Below are 20,310 nucleotides of genomic sequence, written 5' to 3' on the forward strand. Positions count from 1 at the left end.
AATAAGGCAAGTGAAGACTTCATTTAAGGCCACTTCTCGGCACCACCTGGGATCACAATATCTAGGACAGTGAATCCAGAACCACAAGATCATCGGATTTTTCTAAAACTGTTGATAACTTTAAATTTTTCCTTATAACACAGTAAGGGTGGGTTGTGGAAATATCTGTGAGTAAAACACTTGCCACACACACATGAGGAACTGAGCCTCTTCCAAAGCTGGATGGTGTGCTGTGTGTCTGTAATTCAAGGCTCCTATGGAGAGAAGGAATCAGAGATAAGAGAATGCACGGAGGCTGGCCTAACACCTAGACTAGAATAAACAGTGGTGAAGAAGAGAGCCTGTCTAAATGGGAAGTGGTGACAGCTTTAGTCCAGGCACTCGAGAGACAGAGGCCGGCAGATCTCTAGGTTCAAAGCCAACCTGAACTTACAGATTGAGTAAGTCTACAGAGTGAACTCCAGAACAGCCATGGTTACACTGAGAACACCCTGTCTTAATCAAACAAAACAGAAAGACCTTGTCTGAAACATGGTGGATGTTCCTCTGACCCCTGACCCCACCCCCTTCACACACACACACACACACACACACACACACACACACTTCTTTTTAATATGATAGGAGCCAAGCCCAGGATGACATTAGCTCTGAGTTTATCATCTTCTTGAACCATTATTTTCTCTATTACATGTCAATTTTTTTCTAATTTAATCTTTTGTTTACTTACATTCCAGATTTTGTTTCCCTCCTGGTCCACCCTCCAACTGTTTCACATCGCATACCTCCTCCCAACCCACTGTCTCCACTAGGATGTTCCTATCACCCACCACCCACCCCACCAGACTTCTAAACTCCCTGGGGCCTCCAGTCTCCTGAGACATCTTCTCTGACTGAACCCAGACCTGGCAGTCCTCTGCTGTATATGTGCGGGGGGGGGGTGGGGGGGTCTTATATCAGCTGGTGTATGCTGCCTGTTTGGTGGTCCAATGTTTGAGAGATCTCGGGGGTCCAGGCTAATTGAGACTCCTGGTCCTCTTACAGGGTCATCCTTTTCAGCTTCTTCCAGCTTTTCCTTAATTGAACCATAGGGTCAGCAGCTTCTGTCCATTGGTTGGTTGAGGATGCCTCAGTCCCACTTGGGAGGGAGAAGAAAGAAATCACAAGGTGGGGGAGGGACCTGGGAGGGAAAGTGGAGGGGGGGTGGGAAGAGGGGAACATGATCTGGTATTGGGTGGAGGAAAAGGACTGAAGACCTGAGTGCCAGCAGAAAGAATGGAAACAGGAAACCTATAGAGAGGTAGGAGGTTGGGGGGAGCCTCCAGAATGTACCAGAGACCTGAGAGGTGAGAGACCCTCAGGACTCAAAGGGAGGGATCTTAGATGAAATGCCCTATAGTGGGGAAAGAGAACTTGTAGAGCCCACCTCCCACAGAAAGACAGAGAGGGCATCAAGTGAGGAATGGGGTTGCCATCCCACAGTCAAAACTCTGACCCGTAATTGTTCTTGTCTGAAAAAACTGCAGGGATGATGAGTAGATAGGGGCCTGAGGAAAAGAAGATCCAAAGATAGGCCCAAAGTGGGATCCATCTCAAGGGGAGGTCCCAAGGCCTGACACTATTACTGAGGCTATGAAGCACTCACATAAAGGGACCTATCATGACTGCCCTCCAAAAGACCCAACAAGCAGTTGAAAGATACAGATATTTACATGTCAAATTTTTAAAAACTGAATGATAATACTACCTATATTTTCCTTTCAATTTTCAGCAAGGTATAAGATTGTGGTTCAACAGGGGTACGATTTTGCTTCCCCTAGGCACATTTGATAAGGTATAGAGACATTTTTCTGGTTACAACTAATATGGGGGAATGTTGTTGCTAGGATCTTCAAGGAAAAGACCAAGGATGTTGCTCACTATCTACGTTACATGAGCCATTTCTTAGACAGAAGGTGACATGGCCAAGGATGTTGTCTTAGGGTTTCCATTGCTGTGAAGAGACATCATGACCAAAGCAACTCTTATAAAGGACAACATTTAATTGGCTGACTTATAGGTTCAGAGGTTCAGTCCATTATCATCATGGCAGGAAGCATGGCAGCATCCAGGCAGACATGGTGCTGGAAAATGAGCTGAGAATTCTGCATCTTGATCCAAAGGCAGCCAGAAGACTGCTTTTAAGCAGCTAAGAGGAGGGTATCCAAGCCTACCCCTACAGTGACACACCTCCTCCAACAAGGCCACACTTAACTCCAACAAGGCTATTCATAATAGTGCCACTCCCTGGGCCAAGCATATTCCAGCCACCACAGATGGCAATCATGCTGAAGTTCCAGAAGCCTGATGTGGAGTGGGAGGCACATCTTCCTGCTTTACCTCCCCAAAGCAAACCCCTCTTAGTGGTTGGGTATTTCTTTCCAGAGACACTTTGTACACGTGGACCTGTTAGGGCTATTGACTGGAGTTGAGTTGCTTTCTCTTCTGTCAGATTTTTCACACTCTTGTTTTTTCTGTTGTTAAATGAACAAAGAGTACAAGGAATGTGAGAGGTAAATAGGTTGTTTTCTGTGGTAGCAGGGGAGTTTGGTATGTGCCTTTGACAAGGAAAAACTTAGCACACCCGATCCTGGAAGGAATACAGAGGGAGCTGAAGTGAATTGGTACAAGGTTCCTGTGTGACCAAACATTTGTGTCAAAAACAACAGAACCCCTTTTTATTGTCTTTGCTTTCATTACCTAAGTCTGTCTTTTCTTTTTGATTTTTTTTCTTTTCTTTTTTTCCCTTTGGGAGTTTCATTTGTCTCAGTTCCTAACCACCCAAAATTGTGCCCTCTCTTTTTCTTTTTTAAATAAACCCATCAAGTCCAATTCGTATTGACCACATATTCTTGGGTGTGTGGCCTTTCACTGAAGACTAACTGGCTTATTATTACCAGCTAAACTGACTCTTTCTTTCCTAGTTGCCATTAGCTTCTCAGTCATGAGTGAAACTTCATGACTACTTCCACTCCCTATGCAGATATCTTATCTGGTTTGAGCTTACAGAGATTTTGTGCATTCCATCATAATTCTAGTGTGTTCATGTGTGCAACTGCCCTGCTATATCTAGAAAAAATTGTTTCCTTGTCTTCTACCACCTCTGGTTCTTACAGTGTTTCTGACCCCAACTTCCAAAATGACCCCTGATCCTTTAAAGGACGGGATGTAATGTAGATGTCCCATTTAGGGCTGAGTATTCTACAATCTCTTATTCTCTCTTCCTTGACTACTTATGAGTCTCTGTTTTAATAACCATCTACTTCAAAAGGAAGCTTCTCTGATGAGAGTTGAGAGATCCACTAATCTATGGGTGTAATGATAAGTCATTAAGACTCAGTTTAGGCCAGGCAGTGGTGGCACACGCCTTTAATCCCAGCACTTGGGAGGCAGAGGCAGGCGGATTTCTGAGTTCAAGGCCATCCTGGTCTACAAAGTGAGTTCCAGGACAGCCAGGGCTACACAGAGAAACCCTGCCTCGAAAAACCAAAAACAACAAAACAAACCAAACAAAAAGGACTCACTTTAGTACTATGTCCATTTATCAGAATAGTAGTAGTAGGGTTTCCCTTATGACCCATGATTTGTGAAAAACTAGCATAGCCAAGAAAAGTAAAGCAGAAAAATAGGGGGCAAGGTCTAAAGAAGGTCTGATGATGACAATGGTGCTTATCGAGTCTGGTGGGTGATGTTCTACAGGCAGAGGACAGGCTGGTAGAACCTGTGCCCTAGTTGTCTTCCTTTCCTGATTAAAACTATTGGTGGTGGGGTCGAGAGATGGCTCAACCATTAAGAGAACTTACTGTTCTTGTAGAGGAGACATAGGTTTGGTTCCTAGCCACACAGTGGCTCACAGCCATCTGTACTTCAATTCCAGGGGATCTGATGCCTTCTTCTGAGATCTTTAGATATCAGGCACACATGGTACAGATACATATATGCTGGCAAAACACTCGTATACATTTTAAAGAGGACTGTTGAAAGGTCAGGCGTGATCATATGAGCTATCCATGGGCCAGATGTGATTACACAAGCTATCTGTAGGCCAGTCATGATCAAAAGGTCATAGGAGCCAGCTCTTGGAACCTCTACCTCTTCCCTTTAGGTTTCCTATCATCCTCTCACCTCACTGAATGGCTCTCAATCTTGGTTATCCCTGAGTTACATGGAGAGCTTTAAGAAAAGTCTTGGTGTGCCCTAGACTAATTAGATTAAAATATTAAGGGTGAAATCTAAGCATCCTGTCTTATATAGCTTTTTGGGTAATTCTGTTGTGGGAACCTCTGATTTAATGGCATCAGCAGACTTTAAAAATCATTTCTGGCATTTGTTATTGCATTAGTGCCTGCAACATGGTGATATTTTAATTCTTTCCTTCCCTCCACATTCATTAGCTGAATGTCTTCTCTAGGGAAGAATTTTCCTCTGTCAATTCTTTGGTTTACTCTGAATATAATTCATACAAGGCAAGCAAAACAGATGCTCCAATCTTGGTTTTTGGTTTTTTATATTTTGTTTTGTTTTGTTTCAAGACAGGGTTTCTCTGTGTAGCCCAGTGTGGTCTTGAACTCAGAGATTCACCTGCCTTTGCCTCCAAGTGCTAGGATTAAAGGTACGTGCCGCCACTACCAGACCAGATGCTCCATTCTTTCTGTTCTTTACCAGAAGACTGAATATTGAATATTAGTATTGCCCTACCAACTTCCAGAGTAGACTAGGAAGAATTGGGGGAGGGGGTTATATTGTGACCACTAGTTCAGTGATGAGCTCTCATACTGAAAATGGACCATAATTCATTCATTCTTTCTCTCTTTCCCTCTCCCTTTCTCACTTCCTCTCCTCTCCTCTCCCCTCCTCTCCTCTCCTCTCCCCTTCCCTCCCCTCCCCTCCCCTCCCCTCCCCTCCCCTCTCCTTGCTTCCTTCCTTGCTCCCTTCCTCCCTTTCTCCCTTCCTCCCTTCCCTCTCTCTCTGTCTCTCTCTCTCTCTCTGGTTTTTGTTTTTAAAGATCAGAATTCTCTATGTAGCCCTGGCTGTCCTAGAACTCTGTAGATCAGGCTGGCTTTGCCTCCCAAGTGCTGGGATAAAAGGTGTGTGCCCCCACCTGGCTTTTATTTCTTACACAAGTTCACTTTCTCAATCAGAGCTTTGAGATTTTATCTACTTCTAAATGTTCCATTTGATTTTTGATTGGTTGGATGGTTTGGAATTTGGTTGTTTGTTTGACTGGCCTGAAATTTGATATATAGACCAGGTTGGTCTCTAACACAGAGATCCGCCTCTGCCTCCCAGAACTGGGATTACAGGTGTGTGCCACCATGCCTGGCCTAGTAGTCCAAATTTGTTCATTATTTAAAAGAGAATTCTGAGTTTCATTATGGTTTATATTCCACTATTACTTATTTTTCACACGTTATTTCTTCCATGGTAATTTCATCATGCTATTAATTTGCTAAGGCTACATGGCAGAAGTACAATGGACTAATGAGTTAACCAGCAAAATTTATCCTCTCACAGTTACCAAGGCTCCAAGTCTGAGACCAAGGTGTTTGAGGTGATTTCTTCTGAGGCCTCTCTCTTTGGATCATTGTTTTTATTTAAAAGTAATGCAATTTATTTAAGACTTAGTCTATTTGTTTGCTTTGCTTTAAAATTTATTTTATGTGTGTGCATGTTTTACCTATACAGGTGGCTGTATACCACCTGTGTCCTTGGTGTAAAAGAGGGTATTGGATCCCCTGGGACTTTGTGGGTGCTGGGAATTGAATGTGGGTCCTCTGGAAGAACAGCTAATGCTCTGAACTACTGAACCACTCTCCCCAGAACTCTGCTTGTTTAATTTAAGAGAGGGTCTTTCTTTTTCCAGCCCAGGATGCCTTGGAAGTCACAATGTAGCCCAGACTAACCACAATTTTGTGATATTTCTGCCTCAGCCTCCAGACTGTTGGGATTTGAAGATGTGCATCAGCCATTCCTAGTTCTCTTTGGCTTATTGGTGGCCAACTTCTGTTTTCTCGTGGTGTTCCCTCTGTGCAACCATGCCTCCCCCACGCCCCACTTCTTCTTAGAAGGACATCAGTCAGCCATACTGAATTAGGATCTACCTTAAAGATGTTATTTTAACCTAGTTGCTTCTATAGAGACTAACGTGCAGTCACAATCATGAAAAAAACTTCAATGAGCTGAGAGCATCATTTGGCCACTTCAGGGGCTATACCTAATCCTTGGAGTATTAACTCTGATTGTTCTATGTGCTGACTATCCCTTATCATGTTAAATGACAGACTGCTTAGTGGGGCTTATACTCTTATAGTGATTTCTCTATAACCAAATGTATGTTACTTTGAGGAAATCCCAAAACAAAACAACTTTGTATATGTAGATGCTGGTGCCCCAGGGATTTAATTTAATGTGAAATTTCTCAGGGAGAAACTCCCCAGCTAGAGACCACTGTGAACTCATGTCCCTCATTTTCATGTGGAACGAGCTTCTTGTTTTGATTTCTCTCTGGAGATGTATTCAGTTTTTCCACCACAGCTCCAATTCAGTAGCAAACTCCCATGAGTTGGGAGCCTTTTTAGTCTGAAATCGCAGACCACTGATGATCTTGACTATACACTAAGTCTTAGTTCCAGCATCCTGCTTCTTAAGAGTGCAAAGCTAGAGCCCTCAGGCATTATGGGGTATATTTGTAATTTCAGCACTTGGGAGAAGGATCACATGTTTGAGTTAGTCTGGACTACATAGCAGGAAACACTGAATAACAACAATAATGACGATGACGACAACAATAACCACGACAACGATAACGATGATGATCACAATGATATACAATAATAATAATGATAATAATGATAATACATAGTCTGTGAGTTTAGAGATAATGTCAAACAAGAGTTAGCTGTTGTTCCATTTGCCAGGGCCTCTAGATATCTAAAGCTTCACCAAAAGAAATTCTGATTTAGCAGTTAACAGAGGCTGATAAATTTATTTTAAAATCCAAAATGTCAATGTGTCTCTCCTTTTGCATCATGACTATTATCTATCTGGTCTTAGCTGTCTGTTTTTTCAAAAACTTTTCTTCCTGGTCTCAGGTCTGCTGAAGTTTGCTGATGATGTTAGCATGGGAGGTACTAAAACACAGACCATCTCCCTTGGTCAAGGCCAAGGTCCTATTGCTGCCAATATGATCAACAAAGCCATCCATGAAGGGACCTGGGTGGTCCTACAGAACTGCCACCTGGCTACAAGTTGGATGCCTGCGTTAGAGAAGATTTGTGAGGAGGTGATTGTCCCTGAGAAGACCAACTCAGAGTTCAGGTGAGATCGAGCTCCATCTGGGCAAGGCCCTGGGACCAGCTCAAGGTCTAGACAGCATGCTGGTGGCTGACAGTACAATGAGAGAAGGGACAGCCCTGCCCTTGAGAAACCCCGAGCTAGCAGAGACAGCTTATGGGAGAATCATGTTGATGCATGTGTTCTTTGCTTTTCTGTTGCTGTGATAAACACCATAACCAAAAGCAACATGGGCAAGAATGTTATTTCAGTTTACACTTCCAGGTAGCAGTCTGTAGCTGACCTTTCCTACTTTGTAGGTTCTTGGCTTTCCCACCCTTTATCCCTGCCAGTTTGACCCCATCACTAGAGAAAAAAAGGATGGAGGAAGAAGAGAGAAGCACACACACACAGAGAGAGAAAGAGAGAGAGAGAGAGAGAGAGACAGGAGAGAGAGAGAGAGAATCCTTAAATCTAATTTCTTTCTTCTTGTTTCTTCTTTGAGCACAAATACTAACAATACACAGCCAGCCCCGATGAACGACCACCAACCACCAACCTATTGGGGCTCTAGCATTTATATACCATCAGAATTCCAAAAGCCACACAACCACAGAAACTATCTTCAGCTGGCAAAACCATGCTTCTACTAGAGCACTAGGCACATTGTAGTCAGTTGCTGAGAAGCAGCCCCGTGACCCACACGTGGGATTAAAACAAAACACTTTCCTATAATATTTCTGTGGTTTTAAAGAAGCCAAAATTCTAGAATTCTCACTACAACAGCCAACCATGGAGAAAAGTCAGGGCAGAAACCCTGGGCAGGAACTTAGAGGCAAGAGCTGAAGCAGAGACTGTGGAGGAATACAGCTTACTGACTTGGTCTCTCTGGCTCATGCTTTTCTATATAACCCAGGCTCCTCTGGGTATAGCCCACAGTGGAACTGGGTGCTCTCCCATCAATCATCAATCAAGACAGTCTCTTATGGATGCAGCCACTGGCCAATATGATCCAGGCAGCTATTCAGCTGAGGTTCCCTCTTGCCAGATCTCTAGGTTGTGTCAAATTTCCTGTTAACATTTCTTGTTGCTCTTAAGCTCTTGCCTCTCTTGCCTCTGGCCCCTTTGCTCTCCATCCCCCCCCCACACACACACACCCACTCTCCACGTGGTCATGGCCAGCTGCACATCTCTATTCTCTCCTTCACTCTGCCTTTCTCTGACTCTACTACTCTCTCAACTTCCTCCCCATGCCTTGAATAAACTCTATTCCATACTAAAATGAAAAAAACAAAATTCTTGTCACACCTGTAAAGAATCCATAGGCCACGGGAAAAGGACAGGTCTGAGGCACTGATGACTGCCTGAGATCTTGTAACATGAATAGGGGTTTTCAAAGGAGGACATTTCAGTCGGAAGGGATGGCTTTTTTGAAGGTGAAGGATAGAACTTCACAACTCTGACTCTGGGGAATATGCTGGGGGGGTAGGAGGGGGGGTAGGAGGGGGGGTAGGAGGGGGGGTAGGATGGGGGAATATGCTGGGGGGTAGGAGGGGGGGTAGGATGGGGGAGGGGGGGGTCTTAGAGAAAGTGATGCCTTAAAGGCAGATTAACTGTCAGAAAGGCCCTGGGGTTTCATTTGTTTGCTTTAGTAGGAAATAACAGTTGTTGTTTAAGGACCACACAGTCACCGGTGTTCTTTTGTTTTGGTACAGAAGCCTAAATAGGTCAAAACAGGGCATGACTTCAGAAGTTTTTTTTTGTTTTTTTTAAAGCTTTTGTTTGGGGATGTTCACCATTACAAGAGGTTAAGGTCAGCCTGGGGCTGTGCCAGGACAGGGCATGGTCCAGGGACACATGAGTCACCTTTCTTCCTTGCACTTTGTTCTGAATTTCCTCTTGGGGTTTTACTGCCAAAAAGGAGCCTGGATCCTGGGGACAGGAAAGTTCAAACTGAGGCAGGGGACAAAGGGAGATCAAGTTGCTCAAGAGGCCATAGCATATTCTCCTTTAGAGCCAGCCTGCTGCTCATTGGTGGGTCACAGGCCAGACTAAGCCAGATGCTCCAGAGACAGCAAGCCAGATGTGTCCAGAAGGAAGGTTGGCCACATAGTCTTGTCAGGTCTCCAACCGAGGTCTGTCCAAGGCCTAAAGGACAAGAACTCGTGTCCACCCCTGTTCTATGTGCAGTCCAAGCTTACCTGTAGCTGCATCATCCAAGGGAACACATGAAATGCCTGGGCCATGGAGGCTGCAAAATAGAGGCCACTGGGCCAGCTGTGGGGGGCCTCAGCAGGCCTAAGAATCACATAGTGTGCCTGACGTGGTGGCACATGACTTTAATCCTAGCACTTGAGAGAAAGAGGCATGCAAATCTGTATGTGTTTGAGGCCAATCTGGTCTACATAGTGAATTTTCAGGACAGACAGAGCTAAGTAGTGAGACTCTGTCTCAAAACAAAACAAACAATCACATTATTCACCAAGGTATTTCTCCACATTGGGTAGGATGGGTCCCTGTGTTTGAAACCATGGGCCAGCAAGAGTTAAGTGGGGGCAGATCTTTTTCAGCAGGAATGCTGCCAGTTTGAGTGAGAGGAGGCCACAGTTACCAGAAAACTCCCTGCTTGCTTCTGGTGAGGATGAGAAGTTTTGCGTAAACTCCAGTTAGATGGCCCTTCCCCCTCCAACAATAGCTAAAAGGATGCAATTGAAAGGTTACAGAGAAGCACCCCATAACCTTCCTTCCTTGGCACCCTGCAGATGGTGAACATGCTTTCACTTCAACATCCAACTAGTTCTCCTTAGAATGTTTAACCTGGAACTCTTCAGGCCAGACAAAACCCTCAAGCAGTAACTTAGAGGTCAATCATCCATTAGAATTGACACCTGGCAGGTGATTTCCTAGAAGACTCCAGCAATCCCACAGAATCTAGAATAAGGTAGGGACCAGCATGATCCTTGGAGGCCAAAAGAAGGGGCCAGAATGGATCCAATCACCACTAGACTACTAGAGTATGTTAAGAGAACAATGCAGGCTTATTTTCTGGAGATCAACTTGTGATCGGTGCAAACATACAGTTAATGTGGTTAAGAAGATGATTATACATAGGCAGAAATTCACCAGGCCCTTCTGAGGGGCTTTACTAACAACTGCTGCAGAGGAAGAATGGTTCTGAACAGCAAGAAAGGAAGGCCTGGCATCTGGACAATAAGCACGTGGAGGTTCTCTATGGTGCATGTGGCCTCAGATTCACTGGTAGAGTCCCTCACAGAGTCCCCCTTGACCAGCAGCAGACTGGCAAAGGCCAGTGTCCTGACAAGCTCCCATACAAAAGGCCTGACCAGGCTGTTGCTGAGGAAGACCTGTTCTCAGTGATGGGCTCAGCAGAGAGGCACAGTGCTGTCGGTAGTGACTCTTATGGGCTTGTCTATAGATTCAAACGTGGCAAACTTGGCATTAGACCTTGAGGGAGAACTTTTACACTCATCGTGAACTGTTTTCAATCATGTTTACAATGTCCAAGGCTACCTCTGCCTCATATACCTGCAGTCTCTCTACATGTCCCTGTTGCCCAGCCCACCTAGACAGCAGAGGGCTTCCTGTGGGGGTGTGAGGTCCAACCCAGGACCACAAGAACTAGAGAGAAGCTTGGTTGCCCTTCTGTAACCAACTCAGGTCCCAGTCACCTCCTAGAATGGCTACCACCACCTCCTGGCACAGACACCTTAGTTCTGCAACTGAGTTCTTGAGGGCTCACAATGAGGGATTCAAATGCAGTGTCCTATCACAGGACCAACTCCTCTTACTATCTTAGTGGCCTGAGGCTATGTCCTATTAAGCCTCCACTCACAGGCAACTGCCCAGAGTATGTTACCTGCACAGCATTAGGGAAGTCACTCTGTCTGTGCCTAGGCCCTGGGGATGATGCCCAATCAGGTAGGACCTGGCAAGACTGTTTTAAAAACAATTATTCAATTATTATCATTGAAAGTACCACTTGCTCTATCACTGTTGCTCACTCCTCTAATCTGTATTTCTGGACTTCATGAAGTTTTCAATAAAATGGAATAACAAGGGGCTGGAGGGATGGCTCAGTAGTTAGGAGCACTGGTAGCTTGCTCTTCCAGAGGTCCTGAGTTCAATTCTCAGCAACCACATGGTGGATCATAATGAGATCTGATGCCCTCAACAGTGTACTCATAAATGCAATAAATAACTTGAAAAAAAAAGTAAAAAAAAAATGGAATAACAATTGCATTGAAGAGTAGAACCAGACTGGCTTCAAATTTACTTTCAACTCAGTCAGGTTTGTCTTGATTGGCTTGTGAGCTAAATCCAGCCTGTTAAATTTCTGATATGGCTAGCCATCAAATTAGTAAATATCTGGGAAAAAAACCTAAAAAATTTCTATTTTATGACACATGATTATACAAAAATCAAATCTTGTTGTCCATATGTAAAGTTTATTGAAAAACACTCATAGTTATTCATATACTGTCTGTGTCTAGTTTGAACAGGTACTATGTAAATCCAAGTCTAAAATGTTCATTATTCTGTCATTTGTGATGGTGGTTAATAATGGTAGCTATTATTTTTGTTAGTTTACCAATGCAACTTGCTGCGTTACTCTGAACAGTTGTGTCCTTTGAATTTCCAGGCTCTGGCTAACTAGCTATCCATCAGAGAAGTTTCCCGTCAGCATTCTCCAGAATGGGATCAAAATGACCAATGAGCCCCCCAAAGGACTCAGGGCCAACCTTCTGCGTTCCTACCTCAATGACCCAATCTCAGACCCTTTGTTCTTCCAGAGCTGTACAAAGCCAGTTATATGGCAGAAACTGCTGTTTGGGCTTTGCTTCTTCCATGCCATTGTCCAGGAGAGGAGGAACTATGGAGCCCTAGGTGAGACAGGACAGTGTGTCCAGGTGGTCTGCCATGGACCACAGGTGGGATCTGGAGGTTTGCACTCAGATGGAGTGTGGCCAGTAAGATAAGTCACATGCTCCAGGAATGACTATGGAAATACATATGCTAAGTATGAGTTGGAATTAAACTTTAATATCCCCTCTACCCCCACCAAAATCTGGCAACCTTATAACCAAGTATATATGTGTATACACACACACACACACACACACACACACACACACATATATATATATATATATATATATATATATATATATATATATATATATAGAGAGAGAGAGAGAGAGAGAGAGAGAGAATGGTATCTGAGGAATAATATCCAAGGTTAACCTCTTGCCTCCATATGCATGTACACACACACATACACACACACACAAAAGTGATATTCCAAAATTAGGGGATTTCTGCCTAGTGAAGTAGATAATGAGAGGAACATATTTATTTTAGGCATAATAACCATTCTCCAGAGAATTGTCACCAAGGAACCTACAGAGCTTGAGTTAACTGCCATTACATGTACATAATGGTGAAATACACCCTGGCACCTGCCTATACCTTAAAATATCATAATGCATTTACTTATCAATGGAAACTAATGGATAACTAAATAATCTTGTTAGAAGACTATCAACTAATGAATAACTAAATAACCTTGTTAGAAGACTATCAAACTGCTGTCATCCTGTCCTCCATGTTGGATGGCCTGTCTCATCAACGGCTTTTGATCTTGTTCAATAGATTAGAAGGACCCACTGTGGGACTGACTGTAGCAGGTTTTTTGGTTTCACTGCTTTTCATGCATCCTCTCCCTCCCACTCTATCCTCCTCCTCCCCCACCCCGTACCCTTCCTGTCCTATATAGCCATTCTCCCCATCCCACCCCTTTCCTCCCCCTCCCACCCAGCCCCCTCCTCCTCCTATCCTCTCTCCCCAATCCCTATCTTCCCCCTTCCACCTTTTCTCCTCTCATACAGAACTCCAGAAATCTATGCAGTGATTTATCTCAAAACCAACGGTTCTATTGTTTTTCCCAGCATATGAGTTTTATTGTTATATTTTTAAATAAATAGCATTGTTTAGGAGGAAATCAACTTTCTTTGCAAGGGGATGGAGAGATGATTCGATGTTTGATAGCATTTATCCCTCTCACACAGGACTCAGATCAATCCCTACTGATGGCTCACAAATCTGTAACTCCAGTTCCAAGAGATCCAATGCCTCTAAACTCTGCAGGCACCCGGCACACACATGATGCAGAGACATACATGCAGGCTAAACTCTCATAAACATGAAACACAAATAGTCTGAAAAAAAATCCTCTATGAAATCATTAACCCTGGAAGTTCTGTTGCAGTTTCTGTAAGGCTGGCCAGGCAGTTCACAGTTCTTCCATGGATGCAGGAAGGCGTTTCCAAGCCTGCTTCACTCTGCCCCCCAGCCTTAGCCACTGCTCTCCGTTGTGTTTTACAGGTTATTTTTGGAGCCCTGTGCTTTACCACAGTCTTCCAGGCAGGCTGAATAAATCCTGTTTCACAGATCCCAGGATGTTAACATCTTCCTTAACAAATGGGGGGAGCCATAAGGAAACCATTTTAGGTCGGGTGTTTTCTCAGGCAGAACGGCTGCCATTTTGGCAATAAATCAAGGCAAATAGTTGGCTGGGTGATGGATACTCGCAGGGCTGAAAGAGGCCCTTGATCCATAGTGATGCTTACCTTACATGCTCAGTCTGAGTGGAAATTAAGAGCTCGCAGGTCTGAAGCATGTAATTCTTCTCTGCCTCTTTCAGGTTGGAACATCCCTTATGAATTTAATGAATCTGACTTGAGGATTAGCATGCGGCAGATCCAGATGTTCCTTAATGATTACGAAGAGGTGCCCTTCGAGGCTCTGACCTACCTTACAGGTATTTATGGACAGAGCTTTGTTGCCCTGATCTTCTGGTACCATTTTCCATGTCCCTGCCCTTTAGCTCCTAGCCTTCCATAAGCACTCCCTCCCTTACTCATTCAACAATTCTTGCTAATGCTTTGTCATATTGGATACAAACAAAACCAGAATTTAAGATATAGGCTTCTGTGGTCAGGTGACTTACAGTCTAAGATTGTAGAAAAATAAAAATAAATAATGTTTATTTATATTATAAATATATATAATATATATGGCAATACAGTGTTACATACACTAACAGAAACATTTACTGGTTGAAGAAATAGGTTGAAGAGACAGTCCCTCAAGTACTTGCTACACACCCATGAAGACCTGAACTCACCCTTGAAAAGACCCAGAACACACATAAGAAGCTTGGTGCTTTGGCATGTGCTTGTAATTCCAATGCCAGAGAGGCAGAGACAGATGGTTAGAGCTTGCTAGCCAACAGCATAGCATAAATAGCAAGTACCAGGACAGTAAGAGATATGGCTTCATCAAACAAGGAGGACAGTGCCTGAGCAGGCATGATACCTGAGGCCTCCACACATATGTGCACCTACAGACACATAGAAAAGGGCTGAATGGGTGGCTGCTCTTCTACAGTACTGTAGAGGGCATGAGTATTCCTAGATAAATACTGGAGAAATGGGGCAGGTTAATCACACAGGGTTGTCTGCTCAGTGGTGGAAATGTTATCTGGTTTCTACCCTGAAGGCTAAGAGTGGATGTTGTTAATAACCTGGTGACCTTTGCTACCTGTAGAGCCAGACCACACCCCAACACCCTAAAATGTTTCTCTCAGACTGTCCCTCCCTAGACTTTTATCTTTGTCTTCATCTTTATCTTTGTCTTTTGGTCAAAAGAGAAGATGCCAAGTGTACTTTATAGCCCAGTGACCTCCATGCTATCTCTGTCAGAGACCACACCAGATCTTAGACCCATAGCTATAAAACCCATCTTCATGGTAGAGGTCACATATACTCTGCAAAAGAGTTTTCACGCCTGAAGCTTTATTGTGCTCATGGGATTATTGTTAATGGGAAACTTTTCCCCCCAAAATTGTACTGGATTTAAATATGTCTAAAATAAACTGACCTGGAGTCGGACTAGAGAAGTTTGAAGCAGCACCCACTAAGTCATGCTGAACCAAGTTTCCTTCTCATGCCGGTCCTTTGATGCTTAAAGGGATTCTCACTTCCAAAGGACCTGGGTTTGTTTTCCAGCACCCACATGGTGGCTAATGCCTGTTTGTAACTCCTGTTCCAGGGATCCAGTGCCTTCTTCTGGCCTCCTCCGGCACTGGACACACATAGTGCATAGATATACATGTGGGTAGAACATCCATAAACACAGAGTAAGAATTCTTAAACATTTTCAGAAGGAGAAACATTTCTAAAACAGAAAGGCCACACCATGATTACATCTCAGAGTAGGGGTTGGACAATCCTGGAAAACTTCTAGAAGTTTTAAGAAGAGTTGGGCATGAGGGCTCAGTAGTAGGTTTACAAAAAGAAGGAAGAAGAGGAGAGAGTAGGGAGGGCAGAAGAGTATTTTCAACATGAGGTCTTCAAGTGGGAATGGTTGCTTTTTTTTTTTTTTTTTTTTACCCTGATCACCCAATATATACTAGTCCACAATATGGAAGAATTCAGATGGAAAAAAAATTCTCATTGTCCTTAAAGAATGGACAATATAATCCCAAGGAAAAAAGAGAAAATAGAATGTGCTGTATTAACTGATAAAACTTGGGCAAAGGTCCACATGAAACTCATTAGAAAGACTGTGGCATCTTAGAGATCTCACATAGGTTCCCACTTCAGGTCCATGAGTGAAGAGCTTGCCTAGATCCTCTCACCAAGTACTAACATTCCCTTTATGGTGAAGCTCCAGATACACCAACTGAAATCTCCATGTTAGTTGTGCAACAAAAGAGACCAACGCTTGGAGTAGTGTTACTGAGCATGTCTGTCCTACCGTCTTGGATATTTGGCAATATCTGGAGGTGGTTTTAGTTCTTCATAATAAAGAGGAAAATGCTATTCATGTCTAATGAGGAGAGGCCAGAGGTGCTGTAGAATATTCTATAATCTGCACAGGTCAGCCCCTAACACAATGTAGACCTGTTGACAGGGCAGAGCTTGAGAACACTTCATTTGAGTGGTTTTGTAATGCAGTGTCACCTTGACTTTAACTTGGTACCCCTAAGATAAAAGAGTGGCTCTTGGCTTAGTAAAAGAACTTCAGAGAAGTGGCCCTTGCAGAGAAGACAATCCCAGGGCTCCTAACCCCATATAATGAGTGCAGAATTGTCCTCGAAGATGGTCTTGGTAGAGCATTGCCTGGGGTTATTAATCAACCACTGTGCCATCCAAGTTGGGGGACAGCTTTCCAACCATACTCGTAAGGATAAGCAGCCCTGGCTGGAGAAATAGTCCCCAAATCTCAATGGTGAATTACATCAAAGGTCTAATTCTTGCTCACTCCTATGCACATCAACAGACATCTCTGCTGTTGTACTTATCTATTGGGCACACAGTTAGTACTACCAGAAGATCCAGCAATACTTCTCCTGGGCATATACCCAGAAGATGTTCCAACTTGTAATAAGGACACATGCTCCACTATGTTCATAGCAGCCTTATTTATTATAGCAAGAAGCTGGAAAGAACCTAGATGTTCCTCAACAGAGGAATAGATACAGAACATGTAACACATTTACACAATGGAGTACTACTCAACTATTAAAAACAATGAATTTATGAAATTATTAGGCAAATGGATGGATCTGGAGGATATCATCTTAAGTGAGGTAACCCAACCACAAAAGAAGTCATTAGATATTCACTCACTGATAAGAAAAAGTTCTACCAGTGTTTGTGCTGTCATCTTAATATATATATATATATATATATCTATATATCATTACATAGCACATATATATCACATATAGTCATACTATCAATTAAGGTGCAAGAACTTCTCATTTGATTCTATTCATGGAGCCCAGAGGAAGGTAGTTTTCTTATAGATAAGGAGAGACAAAAGAGAAATTATCCAGCACCAGATATGAGTGAGCACTGGAACTTGCCACCAATATTAACAGAATATATAGTTTGTATCTACAAAGAGATTTAGTGAGATGAACTGAAGCCAGCTACTTTAAAAGCTCAGTAAAAAGGACAATAAAGAATTTAGAGACAAACTGAGGTACATCCTAGCTCTTCTAGGAACCTGTGCACTTATAACAGAAAGAAATGTAGCTATAAGGAACTGAACCTGCTTTGATCAACATCAATCCTAGAGCCTGTAAGTGTATCTTGGGTAGGACATTTACTGATGAGGGACCTGTTGCCATGGTTACAGGTATATCCAGCACTGACGATGGGGAAAGGAGATTGCTATTCTTACTTGCTGGAGAGGTGTAAGTTGTCTGCAATGAGACTGGCTCTTGCTATGTAGCACAGGCTGACATTGGACTTTCCATCTTCCTGATTAAGCCTCCAAAGTGAAAAGCATGTGCCACCTCACCTAGCTCAAAAACTACTCTCATTCTCTTTAAATACTGCATGTTCCTTGGGTATTTTCTCTAGCTCCTTAAAGTACCCAAGGAACTGAAGGGGTTTGAAGCCCCACAGGAGGATCATCAATATGAACTAACCAGTACCCCCAGAGCTCCTTGGAACTAAACCACCAATTAAAGAAAACACATGGTAGAACTTGTGACTCTAGCTGTATATGTAGCAGAGGATGGCCTAGTCGGTCATCAATGGGAGGAGAGGCCCTAGGTCCTGTGAAGGTTCTATGTCCCAATATAGGGGAATACCAGGGCCAGGAATGGGAGTGGGTGGGTTGGGGAGTGGGCCTGGTGGGGGTGGGAAGAGGGGATAGGGGATTTTCAGAGGGGAAACTCGGAAAGGAGATAACATTTGAAATGTAAATAAAGAAAATGTCTAATAAAAAAAAGAAAATGAAACTTTCAAAAAATATTGCATGTAGTTTAAGGGTTTATATAAACTTCCTTATAGTAGAAATTGTCTGCAGTTCGTTCCAACTGAACTTTGCTGAAGGTCTGGGGTTGCTCATAGAGTTACAGAAATCCAGATGACCTGGCTTATAGTGAAACTGCTCTTGTATTGCTCACCTTACTCAGTATGAGTTTTCTGGTAGCTTAGTTACCCACCTGAGATTCACCTCCTAGGCAATGAGGCTTCTCGAACTTGGGCACTTACCCTCCTCTCTAACTTGATTCTAATTTCCCTTCCTGGATATGAGAAATGAACCCACTTTTCTGGGTGCCCTGTATATGCATGTGTGAGTGTGTGTGTGTGTGTGTGTGTGTGTGTGTGTGTGTGTAGGCACATGTGCAAGCATGTATGCATGCATGTACAATCTGGGCTTATTGTCCCCTTCAGATAATTACCTAACTCTTTTTAAAATTTGTTTTTGTATGCATGTATGTATGTATGTATGTATGTATGTATGTATGTATTTAGAGATACAGTCTCTCTATGTAGCTCTGGCTGTCCTGGAATTCACTGTGTAAACTAGGCTGGCTTCAAATTCACAGGGATCAGCCTGCCTCTGCTTCCCAAGTGCTGTAATCAAAGGTGTGTGCTACCACACTTGATAAATTACCTAATTACTTTTTATAGAAATCTGAAAATAGAAATCTTGATCCCATAGAATGATGTTGAGGAGGAGGAGGTGGTGGCTCAGAGTTGAGAAAGTAGTATGTGCGGAATATAACCTCGCCTTTCTAAAACATGTATTTGTTAAGTGTCATCTCACCTTATCCACTGGGTCCTGCAGTTAGCACTGCTCTCTGACCAAAGCTACTGTCAGGATAGAACTCAGGACCATCTCATTCCAAAATTTTTAGCTTAAATCATATTTTATATATACATATATGCGTATATACATACACATACACAAACACATATACTTGGGAAGATAAATGCCTGAAAGATTTCTTCACATGAATAGTTATCTTTGATGATCATATCATTGTTTCTTCCAGATCGACTCTCTGAACATGTATTATTTTTGATAACCACCATGATTTCAAAAAGACTTTTCCAATCAAGGCTGGATATGGTACCAGCAACCCTGTGTCCTTGGACCACCTGTGTGCCAATAGGGTTTCTTGGTTAGAAGAAACTGCTGCTCAAAGCTAATGTACGTGTTCATGACCTTACTTGTGCTCAGCTTCTTCTGCTGTCTGTTACCCCCAGGTGAATGTAATTATGGAGGCAGAGTGACTGATGACAAAGACAGGCGTCTCCTGCTGTCCCTCCTGTCCATGTTCTACTGTAAAGAAATTGAAACAGATAACTATCACATTGCTCCTGGAGATGCTTATGTCATCCCTCCCTATGGCACCTACCAGGTAAAGGATGCTCCTCTGTCTTTGCTCTCAGAGAGAGACTGAAGCTAGGGGATACAGTGTTTCCAAGGAAAGCCCAGGGATTCAGACTTGGACTTCCTTACTGGGGTCCATAATCTGTTATTAATATTCCATGGAGCCTCTAAGAAAGATATTGTTGTCACTGTTTAATGAATGCTGAGTGTTAGGGGCAAATAGGGTCTTTCAAGATATGGATTCTATCTGGAGCAGTGAAGAGAGAAAGTGATATTTAAAGTGAAGGCTTCTGAGGATTGGGAGATGGCTCAGTGGACAACGTGCTTGATATGCAAGTGTCAGGACTAGAGTTTGGATCATGCAGAGTCCACACACTAAATGTGGTACTTTACACCTATAATCCCAGCACACATATGGCAGGAGGGAGGCAGAGATAGGGAGATCACTGGAAGCCTGTGGTCCAGCTAGCCTGATAAACACAGTGATGAAGAACAAAAGACCATAACTCTAAGGAGGTAGAAGATGAGGACCAACACTCAAGGTTGTCACCTGACCTCCACATGCACTCCATAGCACATACATGCCTGCACACACACACACACACACACACACCTTGGGCTACATATTAAGATGTTGTCTTTTTTTTTTTTTTTTAATGGGTAAGGAGAAAGGACAGAACAACTAGATAAGAAAATAAGGGAGATATAAAAACAAGAACTGTGGAGGAAGGCTGCAAAAGGTCCCGCTCTTCCCACTATGAGCCAATTGGGATTTTA

General features: G+C 43.2%; 2 protein-coding genes across 4 annotated transcripts in view; one reads left to right on the top strand and one right to left on the bottom strand.

The window, feature by feature from the left end:
• The window catches only part of Dnah3 (dynein axonemal heavy chain 3), a 164,187-nt gene that overhangs the window by 135,602 nt on the left and 8,275 nt on the right, over window positions 1-20,310 (top strand). For all 3 annotated transcript variants that reach the window (XM_085841357.1, XM_021168736.3, XM_085841358.1), the window contains 4 exons: window positions 7,131-7,356; window positions 11,972-12,216; window positions 14,033-14,149; window positions 19,407-19,561. In XM_085841357.1, coding sequence (XP_085697483.1) covers window positions 7,131-7,356; window positions 11,972-12,216; window positions 14,033-14,149; window positions 19,407-19,561 — 743 coding nt within the window. The remainder of the gene's footprint in view (window positions 1-7,130; window positions 7,357-11,971; window positions 12,217-14,032; window positions 14,150-19,406; window positions 19,562-20,310) is intronic.
• Window positions 1-20,310, bottom strand: part of Lyrm1 (LYR motif containing 1) — a 56,253-nt gene that overhangs the window by 1,342 nt on the left and 34,601 nt on the right. The window lies entirely within an intron of this gene.

The sequence above is a fragment of the Mus caroli genome, unplaced genomic scaffold (assembly GCF_978045245.1).
Source record: "Mus caroli unplaced genomic scaffold, Mus_caroli_1 scaffold_8, whole genome shotgun sequence".
Classification (NCBI taxonomy): domain Eukaryota; kingdom Metazoa; phylum Chordata; class Mammalia; order Rodentia; family Muridae; genus Mus; species Mus caroli.